Here is a 24,655-nt window from a genome sequence, read left to right as displayed (position 1 = left end):
GGAAGTCCCACCAGCATTTCCCATTAGTCTCAGCCAGTGGTACCAGTGAAGGAAGGCTGTCCATGGATTCACTCAGATCCCACTGCTGGCTCCTCCTTGAAGCTCACAAGCACCTCTGTGAACTGCACCAGTAGGTGGATTAGTTAAACTGATCAGGGTTACAGAATTAAAAGCAGTGTCCCACTCCAAACCACTGCATGGCTACACAAACAGGTGAAGCACTGTGGGGATTTGAGCTGAGATGAAGAGGCCAAGTGAGCAGCAGAGGCAAGCAGGAGTCATTTCTGCCAGCATTCTTTATTTGTGAAACCACAGCTGAAACTTCAGCACAAATAATGTCAGAAGAACTGCTGAAATACAGTTAAATTCTGTCACACTGTTAGAAACTTTGCCATGGTAAATTATGAATTGAAGCTGTGTACCTGTACTGATGATCTGCAGACTATAATATATTATTTTGACTGCTATGGGCAGAATTTCATATTTAATGACTGAAAAAAAAAAAATAATAATTTAACTCGCTGCTTGCAGCTCACTGAAAAGCTCATTAATTTTTATTAAGTTGGTTCTTCTGGCCAGTCTCCTTTAAAAAATGAAGTAATTCAGAGATGCGACAACAAACAGAAATATCAAGGGATTGAAGAAAGTATCCCATATTTCAGTAGATGCCTCAATGGAATCCCTCTGATTTGAGTACACTTTCCCTCTACTATCACCAAAGGTAAAGAGAAAACACCATGACTACTTTGATGTGGGATCTTTATTCTTCATCTTGCAATTACTCAATTTAGTCTATGCCCAAAGAAACAAACAAAAAACCACTGCTCATTTCTTGTCAAGTCTAGGTCTGAAATACAAGGTACCACCACAGCACTGTCTGCACTGAATCCAAACAGTCACTTCCCAAGCATCATTTGTTGCCAGAGGATTTAAACACCGTTACCCTTGGCTGGCTTAACATTTACACATCTCATAGTCCCGAACAGTGCAGTGACCAAACATATGCCTCCTCTTGCATTTCATTTAAAAAAAAAAAAAAAAAAAAAATAGAACTGAATTTTTCTCGCAGGTTTCTCACACTGAAATACTGCATCCCTTTTTAATTCTGTGATTTCAGTTTAGTTGTCCCATCTGCTAGAAGTGTTTTAATACAATGTCTCTTTTTATATCCTAACATCAAGGTGATGTTGCCAATTAAGTTCTGCTGTAGCCATCTGTAAGAGGAAGAAGGGAGAAAAGAAGTAAACGTGAGTATTTCCTCAATAATTTTAAACAGCCTGGATTTCAACCAGGGTTTTAGTGATGGAAAAGAAGAAAATAATTAGTAGATTTGTACTCTACATAGATTTCTCTAGGACATGTAACTTTTGAATTTTTTTTAAATTCAGAAAGGTTTCAGATCTCATAAAATGTTTTGTTTCAAATTAGAACACTTGTCAAGAGAATTTTATACTGCCATGATTTATCACTTTATTCAAAGCAGACTTTCAATTTCATAAATAAAAAATGGCAATATCTTAAATTTCTTCACAACTTCATGTTCACCTTCAGACTTATAGGGCATGTAAAGTGTTACCCCTCTGACAATAAATGACTAGTGGCAGTATTTTTCCTCTAATGAATCTGATATTAGCTAAATATGCTATGAGTCTGGAGTTTCCCAAAAACTAAACCCATAAAAACCAAACAACAAACCCTACACACTCACCTTCACTGCAACTGGAAGACAATGGAAAGCAATTATAAAACCTTTTTTTTTCCTAGAAAAAAATTGAATAATTCAATTTTTAAACAGCACAAGATTAAAAAAAGTACGGGAATGTGAGACATTACAAATCAAAACTGACTGTTTAGCCGACTTCATGTATTCACTAAGCCAAGACTCTCAGGCTTACTGAAGGATTTTCTGATGAGAAAATCAGAACTGCTGGTCTTGCACTGGGAGACAAGGTGGTTGCTCATGCTCACACTGCCTGACTCTTTGTGGGATTTAGTCTTGTAAACCACCTATTTATCAACCTTTTATGATACAGAAGATTAAATTTAATTTAACCTGTGGCATAGATCATGGCCACAATGAAAATAGACTGGCCCTTAAAAAAACAAAATTAGACTCCACAACTCAGTCAGGCTCTTCAGCTACCCCATTAAATCCACATTTCAACTCATGAAGCATTAGTAATGGGGTTCTTTTAAATGGCATTCTGCAGGAATTTCTTCTGCAGGGATTGAATTTTCATCTCCATAGGAGCTGTGCTTACTGCAGACCTTATAACAAGCTTCTGATGTTGAGTGATGGATGCAAAAAGACACTCTCTTGGCTATTAACTGTGCTTCTAAGCACCTCAGTGTGAAAATAAATCTTGGGAAAATTGGAGGGCAGAGGAATCCTTTCCCCCGCAACCTTATGTACTATTTGCAAAAACAGTGACTTGGTTAGAACCTTCAGTCTTAAAGAAGTTTTTCACTTGATACTACATATGAAATATGCAATTAATACACTGTGCTCCTTTGTAACATTTAACTCCCAAGAAACTACATTCTAATGAAAACACTTTTTGAAGGAAAAGAGAAGGATGCACCTGAGCAGTGAGATTTAAAAATCTTTACAGTTTAGTAACACCAATTTGAAAGCACTTTGGTAAACACTTCATACATCAACCCCTATGTCTCAATGGATTCACCTCACATTCACAGTGGGCTTCCTAGCAACTCTTTCTTTACAAGTCCATTTTTCCATTTACTGAGAACAATACTGAGAATGAGTCATTTCTGCAGAATACAGCCCTTCATGTACACCAGATGCCTAATGTTGCATGCTGTGAAGAAAAAAACCTAATGTCTACTCAAATTACTGTATCGATCACCAAAACCTGTCAGCATTTCACATCTTCTGTAAATGTTTTTTTCAGAATATGTGAATGTTTTTTAACGTTAAGATCTTAATTTGCTTGTCAAAATGCACTATCAGGTTCTGTAAGAGCTAACACCTAATTAGCTCAGTTAGTAGCAGCTTGAGAATTCCACCCAAACAATGACCAAAATTAGTATCTTTTACCAAGGGGGTAAAACAGAAAAAAACCCCGAAAGCTTTAGAACTGAGAAAGAGCATTTCCTCATGTTTTTCAAAGCTTTCCCTTTCAATTCCATTGAATCTGTTCCTATAGATAAATATTTTTAGGGGCTTTGGTGTTTTAAACAGTTCTCCCAGCAGTTCTATAAAAATCCTGCCTGACTAGAAGTACGTGCAGAACAGACAAGTAGAACTTCTGCCCCTTCATCCTTCTCTGGAAGCTGCACAAATCAAAAACGAACAGTGAACAGTGCTGAAGTCGAGTAATTCACTGGGATGAAATTATACAACTCTTGGGGGGGATGTTCAACCAATCACTGCAAATCTAAGGAAGTAATTAGGAAGTTACCTTTGTTTTCCTTCAGAATAAGAGGGTAACAGCTGAGCCCACTTCTACCTTCACACCTTTTGTTCACTTACAGAGGTGTTTCATTAACTGACTTGTTACAACTACAGAAGTCTGATGTTATTTGGTTTGAAATAAAGGTACTTGCCTACAGCCACACATTACACATAAGGGCAAAACAGAAAAATGACACAGTAACAGGCAGATGCTGAAAATCCTAAATTATTCACAACCTATTTAATACAAAATAAACTGCTCCTAGAAAATTAATTCTAGTAAGAAAGGAATTAAACTTTTTAGTTATCTCTACAAATTATTTAGTTCCTCTACAAACCAAATATTTAGCAGTTGCAAATAATTAAGATGTAAAAGGCAAAATAAGTGTTTAATCAGATCCTCATTAGATTTGTGTGCCAGTTACCACAAAAGATGGCACTACTTTAGCAAAGAAAAAACAAATGTTCAACACACTGAAGTAAATAAGAACAGCATTTAACATCAATTAAATTCAAACAATCATTGATTATTTCAAGTAGTTTTTTATACACTTGCAAAAGGCATTTTGATTTTGAAGCTGGTTGTAATCTAGAAATAATCTAATTGTAAAACCTAGCCAGCAGTGCAGCTGTGTACTTCCCCAGTCTCTCATTTCCATAAGCCTGTTTTTGCTCTCATTCTCATTTAGAGCATTAAGACTCTAAAAACTATTTTGATGGGATTACACATAATACAACTGCTATTTTCACAACCTGAGCTCCCCTTACAACAAAAATGTTGTTACCTCAACAACAACAACAAAAAAAGGAAAATCTTTAGTACAACAGTAACAGTTACAGATGCTGACAAACTCAATTTTCAGCATAATAAACGTCACTGGGATTCTCTCTGGGAAAGCGGCAGTTGCAAAAACGATAATAATCAGGCTTAATATAGTTCTAAGCCAAAGTATGGCAGCTGCACATGCCACAACAAAGAGCATTTTTAAGTATCAAGTATGCAATTTAAGTGCAACTCCAAAATATTTCTGATTCACAGCAAGTTACTGAGAACGCTGAGTATATCCCAGAGCTGCTCTTACCTTTCCTGGCAGCCTCTGCTCTCCGTCTTGCTGGCGATACCAAATCCTTTACAATCTGTAGCACTTGAATCATTGCTCGTTAGCAAGATCAAAGGAACGAGGTGCTCCTCTAAAATTCCAACAGGTTTCATTACTACACCTTTTTACATGGCTGTCCTCAGTATGCTCAAGCAAAACTGATGCAGGAAGAACTCATCTACCTTCCCAGGAAGATTTCTGCCTGACGACTCTACAGGCTGGGGTGATGGATTTAAAGTGACTTCAGCACAAGGAGACAAAAAACCACAAGCAGTCCTAAATGGATTTCTACAGAACATTTTAGAATTACTTACTGCAGAGAATGCATACTGATTTCTCTAAATAAAGTTTAAAGGAAACGTTCACAAAGTAGCTAAAGAAAACAAAACCCTTGAAAGGACTGCCGACAGATGCAGCGTGCTCCCCTAGGCTCAGTAACTAACAAGTGTGGATGCATCCTCTTTTCAAGTCAGTCTCAATTCATGAAATTTCACGTAATGCTTAAAGAAAGACTCCGGTGCAGTGCAGAGCCAGCATCAGACCCACCAACAGAACTAAAATTAAACCCAGCCTGCAAAAACTCCATCAGGCACAGGCAAGCTCCTGCTAAAGACATTCATTGGGCTCCTTTTCTCCCCCCTCAAAGAGAAACCTCTGACACCTTGTACGTGACAGGAATTCTCACACACCAGGAGGCATGCTGGAAATCCTGGGAGTATTTCAGGCGTTCTCTCACCCACCATCAGAGGCCCAGAGAAATATTTCAGCAAAGGTATTGTCATTACTTCTGTCAGGTAATTTTAGGCAGACAGATTGCTGTATGTGCCCTGCAACATTTTTAATGACATTTGGAAAATGTACAAAGGACCTTCAAAAGTGCCTATTGTCAAAACCTCTATAGAGCTAACCCAAAAAAAAAAAAAAAAAAAAAAAAAAAAAAAAAAAAAAAAACCATGAGCAATCATGTTTCATGTGATCGCTTTAAATAACTATCAGGTCTGAAAAGGCTCTGTGAACACTTCAGAAAACCAAATTCCTATGCAGCACTGCAAGGCCTTGCACACACAGAGATCAATTTAGGAATCCAACTACATGTTCTGAAAATCGTAACATGAAAACAAACTACAGGCCACAGAAAACATTCTCTGGCCTTTAGACCTTCTGTTCTCATTGCTTAAGTGTTAGATGGGGGGGAGGGAGAAGAGGTCATCTCTTTCCTCTTTTCCATTTCCAGCTGCTCATCACAAGCATTTCAAATTTTAAGATTTACTGGTGTATTTATCCACGTCCATGTCAGTCTCTTGAATCACTCAGAGCACAGGAATGACAAACTATGTCTGTTATGTCAGTCTCAATCACAGCCTGCCCATTAATCTCTGCCAGAAGGAAGGGCAACCCAAAGTTCTACCCTATTTGATTAGGCAAAACAAAGACAAGTAAAATCCTTCTCCCTGCCAGGCTGATTTCTTCTCCCACTCTGAAAGCATTCAAGCATCCACCCAAGAGGAAGCCTGTAGACACACTGTGCAACTATGACTTACCCCTTCCTGAAAAAGGATTCTTCAAAATGTTGCAAACAGAATCCTCAATTTTTCTATTCTGTGACTAATTTCTAACTCCTGGACCTAAAGTTAAATTCCAGGTTTAAGACCAATGACTTTATACCAAGACAGGTTTGGAGAAGATCACTACAAGCAGACTCTTCCAGAATAACTATAATTTCAGAACATTTAAGTAAGATGCAAAATGCAGGGTTGTGCAGTAAGGTTTACCTGGAGTTCCATTATTTAATAATCCAGTACTCAAAACTGCTCTTGGAAGAACTTCCTCCATGATTATCTCACCATGATGCATTTGTTCATTATTTAGTTGGGAAGTCAAACTTATCTTCAAGTCAAAGATATAAAACCAAAGGAATATCATTATTTGCAACTATAAATTTTCTCTAAAACAATTTAAAAAAATTTGAAACTGCAAATTTTCTCCAAAAATCTGACTTCTAAGTTCATGGTACAAAACCCAACTACTACAGAACTACTAAACTTTTGATGGTCCTTATATTAACATATTATGGATAGGAGGAGAAAGGAAGGAAAAAAGAGATGAAGGTTGAATAAAATATTCAGTAATAACATCCACTTAGCCTTCCAAAGCAAGAATACACCTTGCTGATCCTACAGCTGATTTTTAAATTATCATCTCATTGCTACAGAACATTCTCAAGTCCTGGAACAAGGAGAGGATGGTGGACTGACAAAGGTTAACAGTTGGGAAGGGGGGCAGAAAAGAAAGACCTGGAGATATGACTTGCACCTACTTTTGTGAAAAATTATTTTAAAAGGAAGAAGGTAAGCACTTCAGTACCTGTTCCCAACAGCAAAAAGGAAGTCGTTCCTTTTTCTTCCAAACTGTCCCTTACCTTGCTGGTACAAGTCCCTTTCCTCCCTTTTAAAGAGAGACACAAGAACTTCAGGACTAGAAGTCATTTTCACACACACCTGCCTTCCTCAACTTGAAAGAGTTTCCAAAGCCAGTATGCAAAATAGTTTCCTTCTCTTCTTTATTGTGACAATTGGCATGTAGAAAAAAAACTGAAAAAAACTTGCAAAGTCTTAAAATAATTTAGGAAAATGTAAACAATATTCTATATGCAATGTAAAGAAAATGGTGAAGGTCTGAAGCAGGCATGATAGAAGATAAATTTAAACAAATAACTTTGAAGAATTACAAAGTAAGCTTGGTGGCTGCTATTAGTCTTTCCTCAAATCAATTTATACACCAAGACAGCAACACTAAACATGCTTTACTATAGAGGCAATACCAAAAAGACTTCCAGAAATGAAACACACTCACGAGTTAAATTGAACAATTTCATCTGTTACTCATGAGTCAGAACTTGGTTAGGGATCACTCTTATCTTTGACTGATACTGAACCAACTGATACTTCCATACAATCTGTCACTACAACTGGCACCTCTTAAGACCACACATCCTGACAAAACACCCACTGTGGGCAAGGATACACCAGATGGAAGTTCACAGCAATTCTGACATGGACACACAAGGTGAACCACAGAGAAACCATATCATAAATTTAGTGTAACAATTTGAGTAGATCATGTTGGGGAAAAAAAGTGGTGCTACATATTCAATGCACAGACCACAGATCTCTGCCAAGCATTTTTCCTCTTCAACAGAGAGCTTGCTAGCAATATATCTTTGATAATGTTTTTGGATTTTGCTTTACTTCCTTGACTTCAAAACTGTAAGGAATACAGAAATCATGCACGTTATCAACCTGATGAAACACATCAGTATTGGAGGGAACAGGGTAGGATTTTATGGATCACTGTGTACAGCCCTTGATCCCTCCCAAGCATAATAAAAAAAATGACCTGCATCCTGATTAGTCAGCTATCATAATTCAGAATAAAAATGCTTCCGTTAACATAATTATAATTAACTGATCTTTGGAAGTAGCTCTTTTTAATGAAGCATATTGCCAGGAGATAACACATTTACTGCACAAATGATGCTGCAGAAGGATGGCTCAGCGGGTATTTGTCAAAGGTATTTGACAGGAGGTGGAGAAAAATCAAAATTTAAGTCTGAGGAAGACTTAATATTTTCTCTTCCACTCTCTTCTTCTAATCTGTAATGGTTATATATTCACAGCATTCTGTGTAGGCTATTAAAAAACCATCAAGAACCCTTGGGGTTTTCCCAGGCAGCATTGCAGCTACCCAAAAAGTGCCTGTTTGTTGTGTCCTCGTTTACAGAAAGGCATGCAAGCTGCTAACAGAAAAAACCCTACCCACTGCAATGGCTCAAGGCCTTTCATTCATAGGAGCAACAGCCCTGCACACATTTGAGTTGAAATGCAAAGTTATTGTCACTTGTTCCTTTTTCACCTCTTAGCAACCTGAACTGTCCAGGATTCAGATATTCTGCATATTGATTATTCCCAACATCTCTGCAGAAACCTGTGCAGGTCTGGCTTTATCATGCTCCCCAGACAGAATTATGTCCTTTTCCCTACCTGCTAGACTCCACACATGGTTAAGATGCCAAACTTTCAGGCCTGACACCCCAGGGAATGGAGAGCCCATAACAAAATGGCCAGGAAGGTCCTGGCCCAGTTCTAGCCCTAGGCAGCTCTGTCACTGATATTTCAATGGCAGCAGGATCAAGCCTTAAGTCCTCTAGGAAGCAAATAAATACACAAAACACTCCTGGTGACGCTAGTTCTGCAATAGAGCAAAGTCTGACGTTAGAGGCAGGAGGAGAGGATGTACAAGAGAGCAGGGTGCATTTGCTCTTTGGACCCTCCTTTCTGGGCTGTAATACCCAGAAGCTGTGAGTCAGCAGGGCTGTCCCAGCAGAGCTGTCTGTAACAGGGGCTGTAAAAACTCCACTGCCATCGGAAGTGAGGGCACCTGCTCTTAATGACCCATTGGAATGTTTGCTTTCAAAGCTGCAGTTTCAGAAACCACACGTGGCGCAACTGCTTCAACTGCTTCATCATCCCTCCCATCCTAGCAAAGGGGCTCAGAAAATGAAGATGGTTTTCCCATCAGGAACCACTATCTCATATGTGGGATAAAAGTTTTCAAGAACAGATTAAAGGATTAAGGAAATTCAAGTCAGGCATCAGGGAAAAGATTATTTAAATATCAAATAAAAGGAAGAGTAAATTATAACACTTGCATAGTCCCTTCACAAAAACACTGCTTATTCCTTGCAAAAACAATGTATTCAGATAAAGTCTATCCAGCAGCTAAGGCAAATACCTTAACTATCCCCAGGAACATTTTGGTTTATGATACTCCTCTCTGACTTTTCCTGTCACAACTGGTCTTCAAATTATCTCAAAACAATTAGGCATTGAGCTCCAAGACAGGCAATATATCATAATACAAGTTATTACTACAGCTGCTATGAAGTAGGTTATCTATTGTTTCTCAATAATATTTTGAATTAATTTTCCAATCTCTGAACTGAAGCCTACAGTTTTTTACTGTTCTCAATAATGTATTATAATTGATGAGAGTTCCAGATCAATAATTAACTGTCCCCATAAATCTCTGAAACTTTAAATTCTTAATCTTCTTTATTTTCTACAGATCATTCTTTGAAGCATGAAAGAGGCAAAAAGAAGAAAACCTAATGCTCTCAAGAATTCCTATGTGAAATTCTGATAGCCTTTCTTGTAAAAATGTTTGCACCAGTGACACAACTCCATTTATTATTCAGGAGCTCATTTTTCAAAAATGACTGCTTTTGGCTATGCATTTTGCAAAACATCCATAAAAATAAATAAACATCCTCACAGTCTTCTCAATGGTCCTTCAGAGTCAGTTACTGCTTAATCCAATGGAATTTCTATCCACTTAGAAATATTTCTTCATTTCTAGCAGGTTTGCTACCAAATTTAAAGCATGAAACTACAGCTGCAGTTTTTAAAAAAACTGATGAAGATCTAGGAGCCTTATTTAGAAGGAATCTTCTTGGGAAGAGAAAGTAGCTTGATCTACTTACTACAAGCTAGAAAAGTAATAATTTGAAGAGAAAGTTATTTTTCTTAAGTCTCTTTTTCTTTACACTTTAAACATGCAAGAAAGCTGTTCATTACATTCAGATGATGGAAAAATTCAATAAATGGTCAATGAAAGTAATTCTACCAGTTCCAGGGAAACCCTATAAACCCAAAATAGAAAAACAAATGCTATAACTGGGGGAAAAGGGAAGACAGAAAAACACAGGGCCACATTCCACAGACCTTACTGCACACAGGGAAGGAAAACTACACATTGCACAATCCCATCCCTGCTCAGTGCTCTCACTGTCACCCCTCTTGCATCAGTTTTCACCTCCTCAGCTCTTGCTACAACACATTCTGCAAGTGGCTCTAGACTGCCAGAAGACAGAGAGCGAGTCTCCCATTGAGCCACAATGAAGCCAAGAGAACTGCCTGTGTAGATCACTTTTATCACCCTGATAACAGACACCAGACACTAATGGAGATCAGCATCAGAAGTTTGTGCTCATGGAATTGATGCACTCTTGCAAAAAAAAAAACAAAACAACAACAAAAAAAAAACAACAAACTTACAAAAAGGAAAAAAGCATGTATAGATGTACAATTTATTTTTTATTCCCAATAACTGTGTTTTATACCTGCCACCTCCATGAGAAAAGGGTACTGCTTCTTCTTTGCTCATATATTTTCTGTAGAACTGTATATTTAGACATACAAGTGCATATAAACTGCACCATTTAGCAATAGTTCAAAGGGTTCCAAAAGCTCCTAGTTATTTAACCCTGGTAAAAGGAATAGCTCAGGCTGCAGTGCAGAATTCCTTAGATACAGAAGTACTCATGTCTTTTGGGTCTATGTGATTAGGATTGTGTTAAGCAAGCTAACAAGCATTATGAAAATGAAAAAGAATAGAATCTAGAAATAGTTCTTATTATGAATCTTCAAATTAATTAAATTTCTTTCTCCTCACACCATGCCCTTCAAAGGCCAAATGGTCACTTTATAAGGCTCATGAAATGGTCAAAAAAGCAATGACAAAGCAAATGGAATTCCACCACCACCCCTCATCCCTCCTAAAAAAAATGTTGTATCTTAGCAGTCCATTTTAAATGATTGATAAAATAAAGTTTGGTGGGGCTTTTTTAAACAGGAGACAGAAAAAGGATGGTACTACAAGATCTCATCTCACTGAATGCACACACTATGGGATTTCTCAGTCTTCCTCATATTAGATGGCAAGTTTTCATGTAACTTTAGCTGCAAATGAAGATTCTTCTGAGAAAAAAGTAGTTCCATACTAGAAGTCTCAAAAAGAAATCAGACATTAACGAAGTTGAAATTACAATAAAAATTATTTAAAATATATTCCCCAATAATATGCAGTATTTTCTGCATTTACAGTATTTCAAACAAAATATGCAGGAATTTTACACTGCCTGGATTTGGGTCTAATCAAAAAATTTATCTTAAGCTAAGGATATCATTAAATGTTCTCTCAAACCAAAACACACAGAAAGAAGACACACTAGTCCTTAAAGACTTTTTTCAGTTTTGCAATATTAAACAAAAACCAAAACTATATTACATGTGCTAATACTGAAGTCAAAGTACATTCATTAGTTTAATCAGGCATAGACTGATAAAAGTGAATGTGTGTTCAATTCAAAGAAAGAAGCAAAATAAAAACTTTGCTTTTAATTTAAACCCTTACTTGGTTTCCTTTTGAGGATATGAATGAGACTAATAATCTTGTACCTCCCCGAGGCAAAGAAAAACCAGAAAATTCTATGCACTGCTGTTTGTTAGTGTGATTACATCCTTCACTGCATGTACATTTCTATGCTGATATTTAATCCATTTAATAAAATGCAGCTGTAGAGAGGCACCAGGAAGAACATCAAACCTTATTAGTCCACTGCAAAATACACACTACTTTTATTAAGCCCACGTATTTGCAGCCATGGTTTGTGCAGCACATAGTACATGGTGTGGCTTTCTGTCTTTGCAAGAAAAATCAAAACTGTTAAAACAAGTTTTTGAATACTCTGTAATAGGGTAATCTAACACTAAGGTGGCATCTAATCCCACACATGCAACCTACCTTAGTGATGAAAAAGCTACTACAAAGAGACACATTCAAAGGAAGATCAAATTCAACATTTCAAAAGTAGCCAATAGAAATTAACCCAAAGGTCACACAGAGCAGAAGGGAACCACCCTCCTTTACAAGGAAGCGTACCTGGGTCTGTTTGCTTCCTGCAGTTGTGTTCTAATGGGAGACATCATCACCTGCTCACTTTCAGACTTCTGCCTGCTGCTCTCCTATGTTCACTCAGAAATGCAGTCTTTCAAAGCAGATCTTAACTAACATGTTTTAAAAATCCAGGCTTAGCACTTGAATGTGACAATCATGTTAACTGTGACTATTTAAGATTAATGCTAGAGCTATATTTGAGATGTTTTCTGTCTAAGTTGCTGGTTGTGGCTACCTTAATGGTTATCTCTGTTTTGCCTCTGGTCTTCCATCTGGATTTATTTAGTGTGCTGTAATGAGGAGGCCCCACTTCCTTCATATCCAGTCCTATTTCCCATAAAAACATATAAATGCTTCCTCTGTTGAAGAGTTTTCCTTTTCCCTCATCAAGGAAAAAATGGTGGAAACATTTGGGCATCTGAGACTTCTTTAGTCAGCTTCACCTTAAGATAATCAATTTATCCAAATGAAAAATGTCTTACCTATTTATTGAATGAACAAGAACAGAGGAACCTACTAATTCCATCCCAGTTCTGACAGATGGAAAACTGTAGCATATTTACTGTTCTCTATGTTCTCTGCAGCTGTGAAGAATTTAAAATCATGCCAAGTTTCAGCCAACATGGTCCAGATAAGACGGGTCATCACTTTAACCAGAATTACATTCACACACTGTAACCTAGTATTTTACTCCCATTGGCACTACACCAGTGCTAAAGGAACAGAAATGCCACCATCCCCTCTTGCAGTGGATTTATCCTTGTTAAATTTCACTGAATAACACCCAGGTAACCAGGCCTTGCTGCATCATCCTGTAAGAATATACAGTGTTAAAAACACAAATTGTGTTAATTCTCCTAAACTGATGTTCCACTTAATGACTGATTGCATTAAGAAGAGAGGGAAAAAAACACTCAAGAGCCTTACAGTGAGTTTCACATAAATATTATTTCTTTTAGTTTGTTTTAATGCACAAGGAATAAATAAATACTGAAATGTCACTAAAAGTGACTCATTAGCCTTTGCCCTAAAAAGAAAACTTTCTTACCACATACTTAGAGCAAAACGTACAAATATTTTTGTCACTGCTTCTGACATAGAAAAGGGGGGTGGAGAACAGGGAAGCAAGTGATGAGGAAATAAAAAGCAAACAAAAAATTTTTGACACAAAATTTTGACACAAAATTTTTTGACACAAATTTTTTCTCTCCTGTTGTCCAAGACCAACCATGACATCCTTCAAACATCCTTACAGTAATACGATGCAACTGGGGAAGAGAGGAAGCTAAAAGCTTGTCTAGTTCTTGCAGCCAGATACAAAACAATATGAGCTGTAACTGTGCTGAAGCTCCCAAGGCAAACAGGGTCTGTAGAGCAGCATGACCACAAGCATGGCTGCAGCACAGCATCACTCCAAGAACTCAGTCCCTCCAAAGCTGAATTTGAGGGAGTGCAGGAAAGGAAGGTTATGCCATTGTAGTGATTGTACAACTCAGACACAGTAGCACCACAAAATAAAATTCCTCTTATAATGCTGCATAAAATTCTACCACAAAGGAAAAAAGAGAAGGAAAAAAGCCTTATATTGAATGAAACAGAACATTCTGGTGAGAGACTTACTTCCCGATGTCCCTAAAAATTCTGGCAAGTGTGAGCTGTGCTCAAAAGAGTTCTGAGTAAGGCTTTCAGCACTCCACCACAGAATTAGGCAGGTTTTCAAAGAGCTTTTCAAGGCTAAAACAGAAAGAACCGCATTCAAGACTACTCTCCTATGGCAAAGTGCTTTATTAAAACAAAGTGCCCTTTTACATTAGTGATCTGTTAGATTAATGACTGCTCTGGCCAAAAGCACTGAGGTTCTACAGCGTGTTGGTATGCCTTCCATTCTGGAGACCATTATGTTACATAAAATAAAACTGAGGAAAAAAAAGAAGAGAAGAAAGAAAACAACACATAACACCAGCTTCCCAGATAGAAGAACTCGGGAGTTCTGTACAACTTCGTGTTTGCTTCAGAAATTTTGAACAGGATAGGTCCAGGTTTACCAATAGCATTGTAAAAAATTCCAGTGCTATCTTGCCAGTCTCCCACATAATTTTAGAAATCAAAGTATCTTAATTATAGGGGAGAGGGTCTTTTGCAAAGCCTTACAATTAGTTGATTGATAGGATATCACCCAAGTGCAGCTACTTTGTTACCAAAGACATCTGCAACCATCCACATAAACAGTGAAAGGATAACAGGCTGGATAGCTTAAGTAAAGAAAAGATCTTAAATTTAAACAAATATGGAGCCAATAATCTCACTAAGATTACTTACATAACCCCACTTCTGGCAACAACCCCAAATATTTTCCAACTGTGTTACAAATCAAAGAAGTTGTTTCCTATCAGTAGTTGGGTAAAGTATGTCAAAATAGTTTTTCTTGAAACACAGTCAATTTAGCTTTAAATAACCACACATTTTTTAAACCAGGTGCATTGTTTCTTGAATATGAACATGAATAACAATATAAAGTAAGACTGCAGCTCAATTATTTTTGTACCTGTGATAAAGTTACACCACTGAGCAGCTGTACTTCACTTTTCCTACACAGTGCTTCATATTATTCAATCATTTTTATGGAAAGTCCATCGACAGGCAAGGAGGGTTCTGTGAACACCTCATTTAACACTGCTGTTGGGAAAGTTCTTCAGTCCATTTCTAACCTCTCATCCCATTCAGCTGTTTTGTGAATTCTTTGGTTCAAAAGGAAGTAACACCACCATTAGGGAGCTTAAAATTCTCCTGCAGTAACTGAACATTGTTCTGCGACTACTCAGTGCAGAGAAGGGGGTGCCCACCCAAACATCTACATTTATAACTGTTGCTTTTCATCTGTACTTTAGTTGGGAATTTCTGCATCCTTCCCCTTTGGAATGTACTTGAACACCACCCTCAACTTATCACAGGATGAATAGGATCCTAGAAATATGAATTGCTTACATAGTGAAGATACTTGATACTCACTCCAGAGAACAAGGTTACAGTGTTCTTGTGCTACTCACTCCTTCTGCCACAGGAGCACCAAAGGCCTACGATAAAGGCATCATTGTGCAATGTTCTATATAAAGGAGCACAGAGAGAAGCCCAAAGACTAAGATTTAAATAAAAAACTATGTAATGGGAGAATATTATCGTGCCAAAGGCATGTGCTGCTGTGTATGCCAATTAGCCATAATAATTCGGCACTCCTTACTGGTCATCAATCAAAACACTGAGGCAGACAAATGTTAAAGATGACTCTCCTTTATTTATAAACACATAAATAAAATATTTTTAATATATTTTATGTAAAAATATAGTTTTACATTGTAAAGAGAAAACAATTACATAAAATATATATGACAAAGCATGCAATGCATGTTTAAATATACAGAAATTACTATCATAACCATATTTCTATCATCCTTCTTGTTTTAGAGACACACACAGCTGGAGTACCATAAAGTAAATAATTTGTAAACAATCCAACCTTTTTTCCAGTACAAACATAGCAGAATAAATATGAAGTGCAAATGCCTAAAAAGGACACATTTGGGGAACAACATGTGTATACAGAAACGCTGGAACTCCAACAATTTTAATGATGGTCATTTTCCTGCCACAGTTCCCTGTCAGCTCAAAACTACCAACAGTTTCCTGCTAGTGCCAACATTTTGGTTTACAAACAGAAATTACATCTCTTTAAAAGTAGGTGTCATGTTGCACTAATTTATTTAGTATTATACAATATCTCTTTGTTAGCAAAGCCCTATAAAAAGTGACATTACTGAACTCGAACCTACCACCTGCAAACACAGCTTCTGGATGTGATGAATACATTTCTGGTAACTGCAACTGCAAAGATGCAACTTCATTTCAGATTATGGAGATTGAAGACTTACTTTGTTCAAGTAAATATGTGACAGAATAAAATTTAAAAACTGTTTATCTGCCTCTTTGACCAAAAAATAAAATTTAAGTGCAAGGGAAGCAACAACTTACCAGCTGTAAATATTCTAAAAAATAAAGGATGTATTTTGAAAAAAAAAAATTGAAAATTACTTTTAAATCTGTTTAAATACAGACAAACTTCAAAAAGCTTTAATTTGTGTTCTGATTTATTTAAATAATTGTACTATGAGCAGAAAAAATCCACAAGGTCTGAGAAGCTGCATCATTACATCAATTGAATAAATAAAAATCCAGCATAATAAAATGCAAATATTAAAACAAGAATAAGTTTCTACTAAAGTGCCTGCATTTCCCCCATGTGATACATCAGTTTTGTGCAAAGTATTGGGTTTATATTCTATTGCTACTCATGCACTCTGTGTATTCAGAGGAGCAGTTTAATTACAGTATTGGTGAGAAACTGGGTCATCCAAGATCTGATTAGCCCTCAGGAGATGCCTCTCCTTGCTTAGCATAGAGGAAGCCCAAGATTACCACATTCCTGAACAACTTAAGCTACAGTTCCATGCACACTTCTAGCAAGGGAAAAACAGCATTTACCAGAATCTCACGCACGGCTCACTGATCCCCATCCCTGCACTGCTCTCCCTGCAGGGCAGCAGCGTAGCCATGGATGCAGCTACCTAGGCAAGAGCTTAGGGAGCCCACCCAACTCCCGTCAGCCTCATCAGTGCTCCTGGAACAAGGAAGAATGCAGGAATTCAGGCAGGCAAAGGACATCGACTCACTACTGGCATGGGCAACATTTTAAAGAGGTCATGAAATTTTAAGACCCTGAGTTCAGCCTTGGATACTGCAGCCCAGACCTTTCTAATGAAACTTCATCAAAACTTCCTTGTTGAGACCATACAGGTTTCTGTAACTCATTAATTCTCATCCCTGAATCTGTATTTTGAGTCAGAAAATTATCTCCAGCCCAGACTCACCAGGTACAAGCTGCAATATAAAGAGGAGATAGAGCAGCAAGTAGCAGTACCCCAAGAAAACAGATCTGAAAAGTTAAGAAAACACAGAAGAGTAACAGTGAAGTAAGACCGAGTGACAAGTTCTCCTACTACAGAGCCAAACAACAACATCTTTTTCACTATAAAAAAGTTAAAAGTGTACTACCACTGATCCAAATTCTCATGTGTAACTACAGTTACAGTAAATATAAATAAATAAATAAACACTGATATCAATGAAGCAATTTTCAGGGGGTCACTAATATACAGTAGTTTACTATTTAAGAGTCTTATGGATTTCCTTTATTTTTTTCACATAGCTGAGTTGCAGGGGAGTACTATTATTCAACTCTTAAATATTTTTACAAACTTATCACAAGTCTTCAAAGCCACCTTTTGCAAATCTGCATTATGGCTCTTTGTCCACTTATTATTTGTCCCCTTTATTATTCCAAGCTTCAGTTTTTCATAGAGAATTACTATTTCAAGTTTCAGGAAAGATAACCCAGGAGACATAATAGCTTCTTCTCTATTTCTCAAGTGACAGTATTTATAAAGATTAAAAGATAACTGTGTTGTGAAATCCCAACAATTGTGAAAACACTTCACTAACTGTAATTTCAAACTTGCATTTCATGACTAGGCTTTCAGAGTTCATGGTTCAAAAATAAAACAAAAACCTAGCATAATAATCTAACATCCTTTAACTATTCATTATTATATAATGTAAAAGTATTTTAGTTTACTTGTAAGCTTTCCTTCCCATGCAGTTGTCTCACTGAGTCACAACCTAGACTTTTTCCTTTCTTTCATTCAATCTCAGCTTACTCTGAAGAAGTGATAGCTACAAAGCCTCTTCCACCAAATCATTCAGCTTTAAAATTATTTGCAACACTTTACCCACAACGCACAAAATGCACAGCCACCTACACTTCAGGTAAAACAAACAAGTCTGTCTCCCAGTATTTATTGTATGAACATTTTGACGTGGTCCTCAGTTCACCAGGAGGGGAGATTGGGGGTGAGGGGGAAAAATGAGCCAGCCTTAACTCACAAACTTTCCTTAGGACAGGGAGCTCTACAGATGCTCAGAACACTTTCCTCAGATGCAAGCACAGATGTGTAGAATGGTTTGGGTTGGAAGGGACCTTAAGATCATCCAGTTCCAATCCCCCAGCCATGGACAGGGACATCTACCACTAGACCAGGCTACACCAAGCCCCATCCAGCCTGGCCTGGAGGGACCCACCACAGCACTGCACCTTGATCTGTTATGGCTGACCTTAACATTTGTTTTAATTCCCAAGTTCATTGCTCACGAACAAGGAAATTGACAGCCAAAACTATTTCTTTACATATACTACAAGAACACAGAAGAAATGACAAAAAAAAATAAAAAAAAATATGTTTTTAGAAATCCCAAAACCACAAGGTTCCTCTGTGAACACAGACTAGAAAGCCAGAGCTGTAATGAGAGGTCAAGGTATGTAACCAACCATCAAACAGAAGCAGCCTTTAATCAAACCATTGTGGGCTTGATTTGAACTGGGGAGGCAAAAGCTGCTCCCATCATTACCAGGCCATACCAACCATTTGTAGAATGTAAGATTACATTGCACAGCATCTCTCAAAATGTGTTCTCTCACACAAAATGTGTTCCTACCCTCAGCTGAACAAAAGGAAAACCTGAAGTGATGGGAGTGGAGCACAAAGAAGCAGGTGACCTTCCCAACTGCATGCTGCTTTAAGTTTTCAGTGTGTTAGAAATAAAACCAAAAGCAGAAAGACAAAGTCAGGAAATAAATATTCTGTATTATAAGTTGGCACTGCATTTTATACATTTAAGGAGGAAAAATGAAGATGTCAGCAGCTTTTGCAATAGTGTGCACTAATCTTAAGTTTCACTGCAGCAGCTCAAATAATTTCACTCACTTCAGTGTCCTACGAGGCATGAAAAAGCACGATTCAAAACACAAATCTGTCTTACCCTTATTTATGAAAACAGACATTTACAAAGCTATTCCACAAAAATAAAAGCCTTAACACCAACTGCCTCAGTTTTAACAGACTTTGTATTGTCCAAAAGCAAACTACAACCATGAGTGGTGAACTTTGCAATTCTGTCAATGCTCTTCCCTAACAAAGGGGAAGATCACATGGGCTTAAACACCTGGTAACTATGAAAAAGTTAAACATAAAAAGTAGTGCTCTCATTTACTTTCAAAAATATTAACTGATCATTGGCTTAAAAATAAGCATGTGTGTACTTCATAGGTATCAGGATATTAACAAGTTTACTTCTACAAAGTATTTAAATAAAATAATAAGCTTTATGTAACAAATTTTATATGGTAAACAACAATTATTATATTGTAAAAATTACTTAAGCTAGTGAATAAAGTTGGCAAAAAATCCAAATAGGTATTATCTGCCTGTGAAGATATTTAGGACAAGAAAAAGGATTTTATCATTTTAGGACTTAGCATCTAACATAGCCCATCACAAAGAGGAATTAAAATGTATATTGAATCAAGTACATCACAAGCAAACAACAAGTAGGATTAAATCATGTAGCCTGCACATAACAGCATTGTGGAGTTTCTAGTGGCCTTTTAAGGCTGAGATTACCTCATTTTAGATAGATTTTTTGTTTGAATGACAGTAGGTGATGCACAATTTAAGAATACTAGACTCCCACCATTTTTCTTTTTTAGTTATTCTAGGTGCCCACAGATTTTGTGAATAAGCACACATATACAGAAATATGCAAATAAATGCAGCTTCATAAGATATGATACCTTATTGACTGACATATTTAGGAAAGAGGAGCATACAACAAAGGACTGTGCTTATAGTTCAAGTTTCTCTTAAGTAAACCATAAACTAAGAAATTCAACATCAGCCAAATATAAGACATCTAATCTTCTTTAAACCATATTTTTAAAGAGTGGCATTTTGTGTTGTGCTCTTGAAGCCCATGACAGCACAGGCTTAAGCATCCCTTCCACCACAAGAATGCAGCATCTGGCATTGAAGAATATTGTTACTGACCACCACAGAAAGTACTGCCAAAATGTTGCCTTGCATTTGAATAAGGGTCTTCATTCTTCCTAATGAACAGCTGAACCTTCCAGTCTGGAATCAGCTCAAAATCTGACCAAAACCAACGTTGTTTTGCTCTAGCACTGTCTGTATGTGCTATACCCAAACCAACATCACCACAGCAGCACCCTGGAAGTCACACTTGACACAGCAGCTATGAGTCAGTTATTTGTTATGTGCAATACTGTACAAAAGGCAAGGACTGCACATGAAAAGTTCTATAAAACAAATGAAGATTCACACACAGTGTTTGACAAACCAGGATATCCCGGTACTTGAATAACTGCATGGAAAATTGTCCTCTACGCAATACAGCAAATACTTTAAACATCAGAAAGTAAACAAGTGTGAACAGCAATATGAAAGAAAATAGAAATAAGTCTGTATTAAAACTAAAATAGTTCTATCTACACCAGCATGAACCCTACAGCTCAGCAATCCTTTTGGGCCTTTTTTCAGTATAATTTTTCCTCTGCTGCATTTAGCAAGCATTTTCTTCATCATTCTTTTTTATTTCCAGATGTCAAGAGCAATCATTTTTCATTTAGTTTGACAAGAAATTTAACCAACAATTTTCTTTACTCACTTCCTCCCAGAAACTCAAATGGTCTTATTTTACTAACAAAGGATATAATTATCCTATGAACAAGATGCTTTTCCTTCAGCACATTCAGTACAGTTGTGATGAAGCTGAGCTACATTATAAATACAGTTCGTATGCAAACGAAGTTTTATCCTTATTTCTACATGAGGCAAGGCCAAGCAACATTGCTGACAAAAGCTGCATGAAGAACTCTCACACCTGCAAAACTTATGAGACCTTTAAATACTCAAAAGAGTTCATTAAAAAGAGGTTATCTTACCCATCAGCTATGACCTAAACCGAAACTTCCAGTGTCTATCATCTGGTTTTTTCCACCATAACAGATATTAAGTTTTCTATGGCTCAGATCATTCCAATACATGCCAGGATTCCTTTGGGATCAACCCTCTATACTGGATTTTGAGTAATGTATTTATTTTTCCTATAAAATGAAGTCCATTTTATGCTGGATTTTTACCAGTTATTTTAATGCACTAGGCAGTCACAAATTTTGGAATTCTTAGCAAACCTAAGGCATTTTTCCCTCAGAATTACATGTTTTATTTATACTGAATAAAACAAACATCATCTCATTACAGAACTCAACTTGTTGAAAATGAGACCAGACTACAGAGAAGCCTTACAGAGCACACATTGATCAAGAATTTGCAGATTAAAATTGGCATCTGCCAAATCTCAGCTTTATTTGGTTATTTTTACAGAACTGAAGACACAACACTCAGTATGAATATTTTTGAGGAATAACCACCTCCCAAAACCTACTACAGAAGTACAGTTCTTCTAAACTACAAACTAAGGGTTTCTTTTTTTCTGAAAGAAAGAAATCTACTTACTCATGACTGGAAACTTCTTTGTATATAATCCAAGAGAGGTCTTGAAGCAAGGTATCTTGATGGAGAAGGTTTCTCAGAGGTATACATGTCCTGAAGGTGGGAGGAGAAAAAAAAAAAAATACAAATAAATTTTTCAACTTCAAATCACTAGAGTTTATGTTTACATATAAACTGTCTTTCCTACTCTCTTTTCAAGCTCTCTGTTAAAAAAAAAAAAGGAACAAAAATGACTGGGGAGCTTTACTGCTTTATGCTTATATTTAGCAGTTTATTGACTCAAAATGTGCAACGTCTTCAAACAATCAAATTATAAACTGGCACGTGTTGTAAAAAAAAATGTGCTATAAAATATAATGTTTGTTATCTCTTGTGAGCAGTTAAAAAGTTAAAAGTACACGACTACAATATGGATATAGTAACTGAAAATTCCAAAGCAGTACTGTCCTTCAGCAACCTCAGCTGGCAAAACAATGCAAAAAACCCACTTTTTGAAACACAAGAAATGCAATTAAGATTACTAAACATGCACAGGTTGGCACTGACATCCAATATTTCCTTCTCAGAAACAAAACCTGGAAAAGTTACCATTTCTAGCAACTATAAACCTACAGTTCCATCAATTCCTTACTGATTTTTAGAAAAGATACCCAAGTAGGGCAGATATGGATTCACTAACAATAAGCCTGGTGCTCCCTGAAGCCAAATATAGAGGTCTTAATCTCCAACAATGACAGCACAGCAAGTACATTTTGAAAAATTTATTACATAATCTCCCTCCTGCTGCTAAAAGCAAGTTTATACAAGTCTGATAGAACAACTGAATAAAAGAAAACTTCATCTCACAGCTGAGATGAAAAGAAGAAATTCAACATATCTACTAAGCTATACAGGTTTCTTCTAATACCTGCACAAATAGAGACTATCTGTAAATTAAGGAATATTATGTGATGTATTTCCTCTTTTCAAAACCAATTAGAACCTGCTGAACCTCACCACCTGTGCTAATCCAGACAGATGTCTTGTGCTGACTCAGATTTCAAGTCTCAACTCTCCTGATCTCTTCATGCTCAAAAAAAAGTGAAAGTAAAATGCCAAAAGACATAAGAAGAAATGTAACTTTCCTAAAATACGAGTTTGCGTAACATTTACAAATTACAGCACACTGCAAACTATTACAGGAACTACACAGGACATCACAAGAAGGTTCCTTTATCAACTGTTAAAACAATTTAAAAAAAAAAAAAAAAGCCACACACCATGAAAAAAAGAAATCCAGCTGCCAAAAGGAAGCCTTTGGTAAAGCTCCAGACTGAAAATTACAACCAAACTTTTTGCACTGAAAAAGTAACACAGGGAAGAGACTCAGCAGGGAAATAAAGCAATTGAAAAAATTTACACACAAACATTCTAAATAAGCAGAGATGAACACAAAGCCATGAGATGCTACAATCAGTGAAGAACAGTTTAAACTGCAGGCCCTGTCAATTTTCCATTAATGTCTGCAAAATTAAATATTTAAGCATACACAGCCCAATCAAAAATGAAGTGTGTGTTAAAACATATCATTAGAACTGCAGCCTTGTCAGCTTCCTCTTGATTACTGGTGTCAAAATTAGCAAATATAACTTCCCCAACATTTAATTATTTACTGGGCTAATAACACCTATTACGTTAAAAACATCAAATGGATCAGACAGCCCTCAAACCAGATTGAGGCACTTCTGACCAGTTTCACACTACCTTTGGGACCAAATTCTTCTTGAATCTCACACATTATGAAGTGGAAGACCAGTGTGTCCCGTTCAACTTGGTTTTCCAAAGGCATTATCTCACCTTAGTTTTGTAAATATGAACTAACAATACTGTGCCTCTGAGACATCGTGTTACATGACATTTTATTGTGTGTATGTACAGGAAAAGGCTGTTCATTAGGAAAAAACAAAACAGCAGCTCTGAAAACCACTTAAGGCTAATAATAGCTTAATTATGCACCCTCATTGCTTATAAAAACCTTGTCACGTATCACTGAGGAAACGAGATGGGGACGATACAGAAGCTCTGTTCTACCGAAATGTGTGAAAAGTGAATGCTCCAGTGCACCAGAGCAGCCTGACCTCCAACTCCCAGCTGTAAAGTGCTACTCCTCTATTGCCTTCAGTGTCTAAATATTTTCTTTAGCTATTGCTATCATCTGTTTAGCAGACAATGCAGACTTCTGGTAAAGTCAGTTGTTCTCTGTAATAACACTATGTGTGTGTTTTATATCACTTCCCTTGTAAGTAACTTTTTTTAAAAAAGGAAAGTTTTTGTCATTTCATCTGTAATTTTGAGTACAGCAATAGGAAGCAGTATTGAAAGTCTACCAAAAAGCAGAGAGTCCCTGTTTTCTATTGCAATAGCAGCATCTTTTCCTAGTGATGTGTGTTAGAAACTAGACTGTTTTCACTTTGCTTTCTCAGCCAACCTAGTTTATTTCGATGCTTGCAGGGTTCTCTTCCATACAGAAACACTACCAACTACAACAAAACATAAAGAAGGGGTCTATTACTTGTTCAGTGTCTTTCTGAAAGACACTATATTGGAAAAACTTTTAATTCAAAACAGTGCCTGACACTTTCCCAGATTTTCCTTGCAATCAACAAGGCTATAATAAAAATAAAATTTAAAAAAAACCACCCACCCACAAATACCTTTGTCTTTTCCTGAAGAGCTAACCTTTGTATTCCACCTCATGCTTCCTCTAGTGACACACATCTACTCACTCTTGGGAGTATCACCTTCAGTAGCTGTGAAACTACTGGCACTTCAGCTGAGATTTGAAAGGAATACCTGCAGTGAGTGAAGCTCTCTGCAACTTCAAATTCACA

At 36.9% G+C, this 24,655-nt stretch overlaps 1 protein-coding gene across 4 annotated transcripts in view; it reads right to left on the bottom strand.

Annotated features, from left to right (window-relative positions):
* Positions 1-24,655, bottom strand: part of USP6NL (USP6 N-terminal like) — a 110,067-nt gene that overhangs the window by 83,047 nt on the left and 2,365 nt on the right. For 3 of the 4 annotated variants that reach the window (XM_056513121.1, XM_056513113.1, XM_056513131.1), the window contains exon 2: positions 21,789-21,878. In XM_056513121.1, the coding sequence (XP_056369096.1) occupies positions 21,789-21,792 (4 nt within the window). In that variant the 5' untranslated portion in view covers positions 21,793-21,878. Of the gene's footprint in view, positions 1-21,788; positions 21,879-23,044; positions 24,494-24,655 lie in introns of those variants that run through there. The other variant, XM_056513140.1, reaches the window with a different exon arrangement.

This window comes from Oenanthe melanoleuca, chromosome 1A, assembly GCF_029582105.1.
Source record: "Oenanthe melanoleuca isolate GR-GAL-2019-014 chromosome 1A, OMel1.0, whole genome shotgun sequence".
NCBI lineage: Eukaryota > Metazoa > Chordata > Aves > Passeriformes > Muscicapidae > Oenanthe > Oenanthe melanoleuca.
Note: the sequence above shows the minus strand (reverse complement) of the source record. Positions and strands in the feature narration are given on the sequence as shown.